Source organism: Lactuca sativa, chromosome 7 (genome assembly GCF_002870075.4).
Source record: "Lactuca sativa cultivar Salinas chromosome 7, Lsat_Salinas_v11, whole genome shotgun sequence".
Taxonomy (NCBI): Eukaryota; Viridiplantae; Streptophyta; class Magnoliopsida; order Asterales; family Asteraceae; genus Lactuca; species Lactuca sativa.
In genome coordinates, this window is record NC_056629.2 from 43,363,284 (window position 1) to 43,373,644 (window position 10,361).

Below are 10,361 nucleotides of genomic sequence, written 5' to 3' on the forward strand. Positions count from 1 at the left end.
CCTTCCTGAACTCGAAAAGTCGTGAAATCCGTGATTGGCTCGTCGAGTTCCCTTTTAACTCGCCGAGTTCATATGTGTCCAAGAATTAAGAGAAACCCTAGTCGGCTTGCCGAGTCTTCGAACTACTCGTCGAGTTCAAGGCAATCTTCAACGGACTCACCGAGTTTGTTCATAAACTCGACGAGTTCATGACCATCTTCATATGACTCGCCGAGTTGGCTATGCGACTCGCCGAGTCCTTGCAGACCTTCATCCATGCAGACACTTTTTAATCCGTGCCAAGGTTCTAGATTAAAAATCCAAGCTTCTAAGGCATGTTTCTCACGTAAAGTTGCAAACTTTACATGCATGCAAGGCCCCAAAGGTTCTAAATGACCAATCTAAGCTTTTAATGGAACTTTACACCTTAGGAGAGTCTCATCCTTGCAAGAGCTGGAAACTTTAAGGACTTAGGACTCAAAAGAGGTTCAAATTTGAAGTTTCAACTTCAGATCTAGCTCCCATACTAAAATCCCTTTATAAATAATTAACGGAAGCCCTAGTTTTCACATATGCATGATTCTAGAAGAAAAGAGGTTAAGGTAACAGCTTATTACCTTCAAGACGTGCCCCAAACTGAAGTAGACTCTGGATCCACACAAAATCCTTGATGCTAGCCTCTTGATCTACAAATTTCCTTTACAAAAGTCACTTCTCAAAGCTCCAAAACACTCTCAAGCTCTCGCTCACGGAAATTAGGGTTTCTGGCTCTCAAGGGGTGACAGAGGACAGAGGGAGGCGCTAATGGTCCAATATATAGGGTGCAAAAACCCTGAAACTTAGGGTTTCCACTGCCAGCTCCTAGTCGTCGAGTCCCCCATGCTGACTCGACGAGTCATTCATTTTTTGACGTGTCCTGGCCCGCTGCTACTCGACAAGTCATAGTGTCAACTCGTGGAGTAAACCTTAAACATGAAATCTAAATGGAAAATTAATGATACCTGACGGTTGGGATGTTGCAACACTGATCTGCAGATGTGTGCAATGATCGACAGAGGTGTACAGTGATCCACTGATAACCATTCTGTGGATTCCCAAACAGTTCTGTGGACTGATATTAAACATAAGTTCATTATTTTTAACATTTTTTTTGTCAAATTTTTTATATAAAACATAAGGTATTAATGTATTAAAAAAAACTAATATTAATAAATGAAAACAAAAAATAGAAAAAACAAAAAAATAAAAATTAAAAAACTGAAGATCCGCAGAGGTGTTTCGGTTCCTTAGAGGCAAACATATTACATAAAACATTTTATTATTTTTAACATTTTTTTTGTAGAATTTTTTATATAATAATCATATAAGGTATTAGTGTATTTAAAAAAAATATATTAATAAACGAAAATGAATGAAAAAAAAAAACGAAAAAACGAAAAAATAAATTAAAAAAAATCATAAAACAAAGATTCCGCAGAGCTGTAGAGGATCCGCAGCCTTCTTCAATGAAGTTTATTTCAAAGTATGTTTATTATGAAAGTTGTATGTTTATGTTTTATAAAGTATGTTTTGTAACCTACTTAAAGTATGTTTATTATTCAGAATACCGGTGTGTGTAATTTTATAAAAAACATAGAATATTTATATAATTTTTATTAAACATACAACTTTTATAAACGTGTAATTAAATAAGAAAAAAGAAAAACGAAAACAATTTTCTTTTACATAATAATCACATAATACCTTATGTGATTAAAAAAAATATTAATAAATGAAAAAAAGTAATAATAAAAAAATGAAAACACAAAAAAAAAATGAAAAAAACCAAGATCCGTAGAGGTAGGCCTGTCGAAAAAACCCGAAACCCGTTCTACCCATCCGACCCATTCCGAATTCGGGTAGAATGGGTCGGGTAGAACAGGTAATGGACATGAACATTCGGGTAATAGGTTAACCCGATAATAATATAGATCGAGTTTTAGGTATGAATATTTATTTTCGGGTATACTCGAATACCCGAATTCGTTTTTTAAATAATATCAAATATACAATGCAGTCACGTATGCACACTTCAAATAAAACAAAACCCTTAATTTTCTTCTTATGAACGATGGCTCGACAGTCGACACAACTTGAAAAGGGAATACGACGCTGAAGCTGAAGTCCTAAACCGTCATCACAATTCTCAATTTCTCACTATCGCATGGAATTGAATTAAAAAAGTACATAACATATTATAATGATTTGTATTGTTATTATATATGTACTTGTTAATTGTATGTAGTATTTTTCTACCTGATTCTTTATTAAACCAACCAACATGTAAAAATAAAAAAATAAAAAATTATCAATAAGTTAATTTAAGAAATTTTCGGGTATACCCGACCTCAAACCCAAATACCCGAAACCCAAAAACCCGAATTACAATATAGGTCGGGTATCAGGTATTATTTTCTTAAGGAAATACCATTTGTATCCGACCCGTTCTACCCAAAACCCGAAATTTTACCCGTTCGACATCCCTACGTAGAGGTGTTTATGGTTCCGCAGAACCCCCTCTACAGAACTTGTGGTCATTTTTTGAAATCTTAATTTTTATGGTCATTTTCTCTATCTAGCCCTACATTTTGATCATTTGTCGAATTTTACTTTTACTTTAAATATCGTCCAATTTCAAAATTAATAACACTGTTGTATTCGTCATAGATTATCGAGGGACCGATATTTTTGAGGCCATATCATAGATGCATTTTTGGTATAATTAATCCTAATTTTACTATAAATTACGTATTACATATTATACATAAATAAAGCTAATTAGTTTCACACGTACCAGTAGTTTAAGCTAATTATTTAATCATAAGTTTTATCAAAAATGGTATATGCATATATATCATTAATTCATTATATAATGGATCCTCACAGACTGGCAACCGTTATCTAACGAGCATCTGCTGGCGATTCCATGATGCTTACAAGAAATCCACGCCTTTGATCATCCATTCATCCATCCATCCATCCATCGCAACCAGATTCATTTCAAAAAATCGACAGTCTCTTTCTTCTCCAGCACCACAACTAAATCACTCCTGTGACACCCACAAACCACTTCTTTCATCGAATAACAGTAAACCAGCCCTTAGAGCTCTTCATAGATCTGTCTTGCTGAAATCCTTTTCTCCCAGGTGGGTATTTGTTTACTCTTTGGAACGCTCTTTGTTTCTTTTTTCTTGTGATTTGAATTCGTCTTCTTTTGGGTGCTATTAATGTCTTCTTTTAGGGCTTTTTTCGGGTCCACATTGTGGGTTTCTGATTCGTCTTGTTCCTGTGCTCTGCGTTCGTAGGTGTAAATGAATAATTCTGGTTTATCTCTGTTACCGTGTTTGGTATTTGTGTATGTTCTGTATGGATTTATCTTTTGTGCCGTTTTAGGGTTGGAGATCTCTGTTTACAGTGTCCAAATATATGAACTGTTAAACGTGTTCTGTTTGAGCTCGCCTTGTTTTTGGCGTCGTTAATGTGTTAATCCGTAGTTTTTATGTTTTCTGTTATTCGGATTCGTCGGATTCTGATTCATATTTGTTCGTGTGTTCTAATTTCATGGGTCTAAATGGATAATTCTGGTTTATAATGTGTGTTTTCTTTTTTACTTTTAAGGGCTGTGTGTAGATGCTGTTTTAAAATCACGGTTACCATGGATGTTCTGTTCAAGTTTACCTACATTTATTGGTGCAATTACCCCCAAATTTATGTAATCGTGCACAATTTCTTGTTCATTTATGCTAAAATTTGAATTTTAAAAGATGTGAATCCCACATTTGCAATGATAAATCTCCTAATCCGATTGAAAAACACAATATGTAGACCATTGTAAACATTTTCTGATGCAAGATAGGGACTTTATGGTCTCATAATATGTTTAATTAAAGCTGAATAAGTGAAAAGATAATCAATCACCATCATACATAAGCCCACATAGTATGTGGATTATCTAATCAAGTATTAATGGCATGTGGTGATTTGGGTTGTGAGATGGAAAATGTTCTTTCAGTTATCTGTTGTTTCTTTTGTGGCAATTCAGTTGCATTTAGGTGTTGTTTCTTTTTCTTTACTTAATGGACTTAATGGGGACAAGGCTTAATCTGGTAAGTTTTATATGGATGATTCTCTTGTTCCTAATTTTGATTAAAATCTGCAGGTTTCGAAATGGTAGCACAAGAATTCACTGTGGATTTAGATAAGCCTCTTGTCTTCCAGGTAAATGTTTATTATAATTTCTGTCCCTTTCAATCATTTCATCCAATGACAATTTGAACAAATTCCCTCTTTTTACATCCGATGAACTGGAAAATCACAACACCATTTTTACATATCTAGCCAAGTTGAAAATTACTTATTTAACCATCTTCACCATTAGAGACAGATTCACAATGTTGATACAAATAGTCAATTTCCTTCTTATGTTTTAATTGTTTGTTTCTTTTTTTATCTTCTAATTGTAAAAATCTTTGAATATAAAGGTTGGCCATCTTGGAGAAGCTTATCAAGAATGGATTCACCAACCTATTGTCAGCAAGGAAGGCCCACGATTCTTTAAAAGTGACTTCTGGGAGGTACTTTTTTCTACATTTTTTGTTAAATCTAATCACATATTTCTAGGGCTATTTTCAAAGATGAGGGTGATACTGATTTTTTTTTTTTTTTTTTTTTTTTTGTATGTTACAGTTTCTTACAAAAAACGAGTGGTATTATATTCCATCCATTTGGCTCCCAGTTGTATGTTGGTATACTTCAAAGTCATTCAAGATGGGGCTTTCACTTCCTCAAATAGCAATAATACTTGTTTTGGGTATTTTCATTTGGTCATTCATGGAATACAGTCTTCACCGTTTCCTTTTTCACATCCACACCAAGAGCTATTGGTGTGTTCTCTTTTCATTCCTAATCTCAATAACACCATATGATATGATTTCCATGGTTTTTATTCGCTTTTTTTTTTCTTTTTTTTCTTTTTAAATATGTTTAGGGGGAACACCCTTCATTATCTTCTTCATGGTTGTCATCACAAACACCCTCAGGATGGATTACGCCTTGTTTTCCCTCCCACTGCAACAGCAATTCTCTTGGTGCCAGTATGTTCTCTTCTTTTACCCTTTTCAAAACTCAGAAAATGGTTTCTTAAAAGATTATATTGAAAATTGAAAATAGTCAAGATTTTCTCAATTTGAAACCTACTAATTTAAGTTGCATGATTGGCAGTTATGGAATGTGTTGAAACTGATATCCACACCTACTGTTACTCCTGCTTTGTTTGGAGGTATTTTGCTTGGTTATGTGATGTATGATGTCACACATTACTATGTCCACCATGGACAACCAAAAAGCCAAGTTCCTAGAAGTCTCAAGGTAAAGTATAATAAAAGACATGACACATCTTTATTTATGAAACTATTATATGCCATGATAATGTTTCTTTTATACTTTATGCAGAAATATCACTTAAACCATCATTTTCGGATCCAAAACAAAGGATATGGCATAACATCATCTCTTTGGGACAAAGTGTTTGGGACATTGCCTCAAACCAAATCAGCTGAGAAAGAAATGAAGCAAATGCAGATGCAGTGAATGATGATGACTCATAATAGTAGGTTTCCATCTGGTCAAGTCAAACGTTCTTTGAGACATGAGACATGATTTAGTATATTTTAGCATGGTTTTGAATGTAATTTTACCTTGAAATTTATGTGGGTTTGGAAATTATTTATTTATTTTGTCATTGTAAGTCGTGTCTTGTTTCTTATTCTCTTTAGAAGAAGGTAAGTTAAGTCATGGGAGAAAGAGTAGGTGTCCTGTCAGCTGTCATCAACAATAAATAGAGGGAAGAGGCCAAAACTCAAAACTCAAAACTCAAAAGCATGTAGTGTGTATATTCTGCCTTTTGGTAAAAGGAAGTTGCTTCATGAGTTTGTTCTTATTGAAATGATGGGATCTTCAAGTAAATTCGTCTTTTGCATCAATGGTGGGTTTTGGGATGAAGACGAGTTAACATAATTAGTTTTTTTTATTGGTTCAGATGTTATTTGATCGTGTTGGTTTGTTATTTGTCTTAATTTATTGAAGTTTGTTTATGGTGTTCCACATGTTTTTAAAGTATTGTGTTGCCTTTGACACGATTCAACCCATTTTTTTTTTTTTTTTATGTAAAACGTGACTGTTGAAGATATTCTAGAGAGTTGAATTTTCTTGATTAGCATCGTGCTATGAACAATGAAAACCCCACCAGTAAATGGTCAAACACAACAGGTAAGAATATCTGACCCAATAATTTTCTAATTCTTATTCTTGTAAACTATTGTTTAAGATATTAGTCATGTTCAATCGTTTTCATTGATAAGAAGACACCTGTTAATTAGAATATGTGTGAAAATTGATTGAATCGATCTACAAATTTTATTTGACCAAGTTCATAATCATAAATGGTTGCATGTTTTAAATTCGGTTGAAATACAAATTTCATCAAACAGAGGAATTTGTAATTCTTTCATTGGAATCCTAGATGGGAACTAGTGGATGCTCTTCCTAAAAGTAAACTTCTAGGGCTCTAATTAAGTTCCTTGTGGATTTATAAACAAAAACTACAAGACTAGATTGGTTGTAAAAGGTTACACATAAATTAAAATCTATCTTGTTAAATAAAATAAAATGATAAATAGTCAAACAGAAAAGACTTTTAATTTTTGTGGGCCAATTTGTAAAAATTAAAAATTGTAAAATGTAAAGGGCATTTGACTATCATAAACAGGAAGAAGATAACAAATTTGTAAGTTGATTATGAAGATCCAATATCATCTAGCTAGAACTCTAAATTCCGTACACTTCTTCTTCTTCATTAATAATCATGTTCACTGCTACTACTGAGGATGACAAGGAATCTCAACCCTCCACCTCCTCCTCCTCCATCGAATGGTCACAACCCTGCATTCACTTCAAATTCTCTGATATTCTCTTAGCAACCAACAACTTTGACGAATCATTAGAAATTGGGCATGGGGGGTTTGGAAAAGTTTACAAAGGTAATGTTATCAAAGGATCAAGTCTTGTTGTTGCTGCCATTAAACGGTTGGATTCCATGTCTAGCCAAGGGGAAGCAGAATTTTGGGCAGAAATTGAAATGCTTTCCAAATTCCGTCACTGTAACCTCGTTTCTTTGTTTGGTTACTGTAATCATGAAGAAGAGAAGATCCTCGTATACGAATACATGCCAAATGGAACCCTCGAAGACCACCTCCATAGACATGGTACCCCTCTTTCTTGGCTTCAGCGACTCAAGATCTGCATAGGTGCAGCTCGTGGGTTACACTACCTTCACTCTGGAACAGGGATTGAAGACGGGGTTATACATCGCGATGTCAAGAGCTCGAATATTTTATTACATGAAAGTTGGGCAGCTAAAATATCAGACTTTGGGTTGTCCAAAATCGGTCCCACAATCCAGCCATTGACTTATGTCAACACACTTGTTAAAGGCACTTTTGGGTATCTTGATCCTCATTATTTCTCAACTGGAAGGCTGACAAGGAAGTCTGATGTGTACGCTTTTGGGGTGGTATTGTTTGAAGTGCTATGTCGGAAGCATGCAGTGGATAAAAGTCTTGATTTGGAGCAATGGGGATTAGTGGCATGGGCTCAAAGTTCAATCAAAGAAGGGAATTTAAAGAGTATAATCGATTGTGATATAAGGGGTCAAGTGTCCACAAAATGTTTGAAGGAGTTTATTCGAATTGCAGAGAGATGTTTGCTATGCAATCCAAAGCAACGCCCTACAATGGCTGAGGTTGTGGTTAGTCTTGAATCTGCACTGAGTTTACAAGAGAAAAGCAATGGTTCATTGCAGGCTGCTGGCAGATCGATATTTGGAAGAGTGCTTGATATGTTTCCATATCCTTCAAACGAAGACAACTCTGGTATTATATTTCAAGCTCTTGTTGAATTGGAAAAACTTATCACATGATCAAAATAGTGATCATATAATTACCTGTTTCTGTTCATCTATTTCAGCTCATGGTGATTCGAAGCTATCAAGTAATAGAAACGTTGGTGATACTCTAGAGGCTGAAAGCAAAGAGTTCACAATCCTTTTTCCAAGTTTGAGAGTACTTAAGTTTACGGATTTGAAAAGGGCTACAAAAAACTTTAGTCAAGATTTACTCTTGGGTAAGGGACGTTTTGGAGAAGTGTTCTTAGGTTGGGTTGACAAGAACACATTCGCCCCTTCAACAGAAGGTGATGGAATTGCTGTTGCTGTTAAAAAGTACAGTCAAGGTCTTCCAGAATGGAAGGTAAGTTGAGTCTTCATTCACCTTTAACATTTATTCATTAGGTGTATGCTTACTTTTATATCTATGCTTTATGTTGTATAATTAACCCATGAGTTTATTTTTTCATAGAACAATGTTAGAATTTATTTTTGTTTTATGAATCCTTTAGCTGAATGAACCTAAAATTTTGTGAGATCAGACTGTGGTGAGTGTCTTGGGATGGTTGGCTCATCCAAATATTATCAGTCTCTTGGGATATTGTGATGATAAAAAACACAAATGCTTGCTTGTTTATGAGTACATGCAGAATCGAAATTTTGGTGACTACTTATTTGGAGGTAATATACTTATTTTACTCAAAAGTTGAATTTTTGCAATGTAAGTAGTAGCTTATGAGAGATGGATAATTTTACAGATATACTGGATGTTGACAAACTACTTTCATGGGAAAGACGACTTTTGATAATGATAGGAGTAGCCCATGGACTTGCTTATATGCATTCATCAAAAGATCAAGTCATACACCGTGATGTTAAAACATCTAACATATTGCTGGATCAGGTAGTCTTAATCTACTTAAGATTTTGGTTTTATACCACTAAAGTTTACCATTTTTCTACTCATTTTTAATACAGGATTTTAATGCAAAAATAGGGGGTTTTGGGATGGCGAGATTTGGCCCTGAAATCGCAAAAACAGGTGTTACTACACGTATTATTGGTACCTTGGGTTATTTAGACCCGGGGTACCTAAGCAATGGTAAATTTGTGTTTAATGTTCGTTAAATAGCATAAGAACAAGCTCTTTTAGAAAAATTATGGAAATCTAAATATGAAGAAAAAATTACAGGTCATCTGAGTGTGAAGAGCGACATCTACAGTTTTGGAGTGGTGTTGTTGGAAGCTCTAACGGGGCAACAAGCTTGGCAAAGACATAGGTATTACTCTGGTTTGGTAAAGTGGGCGATTCCATTTCTAGAAGACAAAAATGAGCTAAAGAAAATAATGGATCCACGTCTTGGACAAAACTACCCCCTAGAAGGTGCTTTTGAATGCGCTACACTCGCATTAAGATGTGTAGCTAAGAATCCTAAAGATAGACCTTCAAGTGAAGAAGTTTTACAGAATTTGGAACATATATATGTTGTTAACAAATAATGAATAGAGGATATGTTGTATGAGTGACTGTATTGGTTTGTCTAGGATTTGGCCAAAAGAGAGATTTTTTTTTCATTTGGTCTTTATTTTGCCATTTCATATTGTTTTTGGTCCTTAATGCCAACATCAAGTAAAATGCATATACAACGACCATTCACCCCTAAATTGATACTTTTTAATTACTACTAGTATCATAGCAATACTAATAAATCAAACCTTACACGTTTCTTGTTAGAAATAGTAGGGTTTGTAGTGGAGATCTGGATACCAACTTGGATCGTGTGAATACTTTCTGAACTGATATTTCTTCCATATATCTGTGTTACAAGATATTCAGTCTAGGATAATCCAAGTGGACACTTACGATTCTAGGCAAAGAAATCGTAAACCAAATTGCTAGAAAGATTCTGTAAGTTTTTGAAGAAAAACGAGAGCTAATTTTCGTGTGTCTTTTCTTAAAAGGAAGAGCAGTTTATATAATAAACGAGATTAGAGTTTCATTAGGGTTGAGCCGTCATGAGTTGCTTTTGAAGCAAGTCAAGGTAGTACGAATTTTAATGAGTATTTAAGGTTTCCCAAACTAATGAGTTTCGTTAGTTTTACCATAATCACCCTTAAGAATATGAATTTCCCACTATGTTCCCATATGTGAACGGGACCCCAGCCAGAGGCTTTGTCCCTTGGACCCCACTAGGGGCGCTGCCCCCGGACTCCCGATTTGTCGTTGAACCGGATACTAATTCGATCTTATACATGCGTGCACTCCGCATAAACCCCGCACATATATTAGTGTAAAAATTATGAAGCCCCTTAGCTCACATGTTAGTTCCAGTTACATAAAATGACATGGTGACACTAAAATCACCAACACTTCTACCAAACCATCTTTGACCACATCCCCTCA

The 10,361-nt window shown here is 34.8% G+C and overlaps 2 protein-coding genes across 2 annotated transcripts; both read left to right on the top strand.

The window, feature by feature from the left end:
* The first annotated feature begins 2,881 nt into the window (after positions 1 to 2,881).
* On the top strand, positions 2,882 to 6,118 carry LOC111880637 (dihydroceramide fatty acyl 2-hydroxylase FAH2). The gene is made up of 7 exons (XM_023877060.3): positions 2,882 to 3,164; positions 4,178 to 4,236; positions 4,500 to 4,592; positions 4,705 to 4,901; positions 5,006 to 5,111; positions 5,239 to 5,385; positions 5,470 to 6,118. Exons 2-7 carry the CDS (start codon positions 4,186 to 4,188, stop codon positions 5,605 to 5,607), a joined length of 732 nt encoding a protein of 243 aa, XP_023732828.1. The 5' UTR covers positions 2,882 to 3,164; positions 4,178 to 4,185; the 3' UTR covers positions 5,608 to 6,118.
* A 619-nt stretch (positions 6,119 to 6,737) lies between these two features.
* LOC111880636 (probable serine/threonine-protein kinase PIX13) lies at positions 6,738 to 9,543 on the top strand. Its single transcript, XM_023877058.3, has 6 exons — positions 6,738 to 7,946; positions 8,041 to 8,321; positions 8,500 to 8,638; positions 8,716 to 8,861; positions 8,936 to 9,059; positions 9,150 to 9,543. Exons 1-6 carry the CDS (start codon positions 6,881 to 6,883, stop codon positions 9,455 to 9,457), a joined length of 2,064 nt encoding a protein of 687 aa, XP_023732826.1. The 5' UTR covers positions 6,738 to 6,880; the 3' UTR covers positions 9,458 to 9,543.
* The last annotated feature ends 818 nt before the right edge of the window (positions 9,544 to 10,361 follow it).

What these genes read in the sequence shown, in the direction of transcription:
- LOC111880637 (XM_023877060.3), top strand. Translation starts at nt 4,186, where the DNA reads ATGGTAGCACAAGAATTCACTGTGGATTTAGATAAGCCTCTTGTCTTC. An exon ending in ATCCACACCAAGAGCTATTG is followed by an intron (nt 4,902 to 5,005) that starts GTGTGTTCTCTT and finishes AAATATGTTTAG; the next exon opens with GGGGAACACCCTTCATTATC. An exon ending in CAGCAATTCTCTTGGTGCCA is followed by an intron (nt 5,112 to 5,238) that starts GTATGTTCTCTT and finishes CATGATTGGCAG; the next exon opens with TTATGGAATGTGTTGAAACT.
- LOC111880636 (XM_023877058.3), top strand. Translation starts at nt 6,881, where the DNA reads ATGTTCACTGCTACTACTGAGGATGACAAGGAATCTCAACCCTCCACC. An exon ending in AAGGTCTTCCAGAATGGAAG is followed by an intron (nt 8,322 to 8,499) that starts GTAAGTTGAGTC and finishes TTGTGAGATCAG; the next exon opens with ACTGTGGTGAGTGTCTTGGG. An exon ending in CCCGGGGTACCTAAGCAATG is followed by an intron (nt 9,060 to 9,149) that starts GTAAATTTGTGT and finishes AAAAAATTACAG; the next exon opens with GTCATCTGAGTGTGAAGAGC.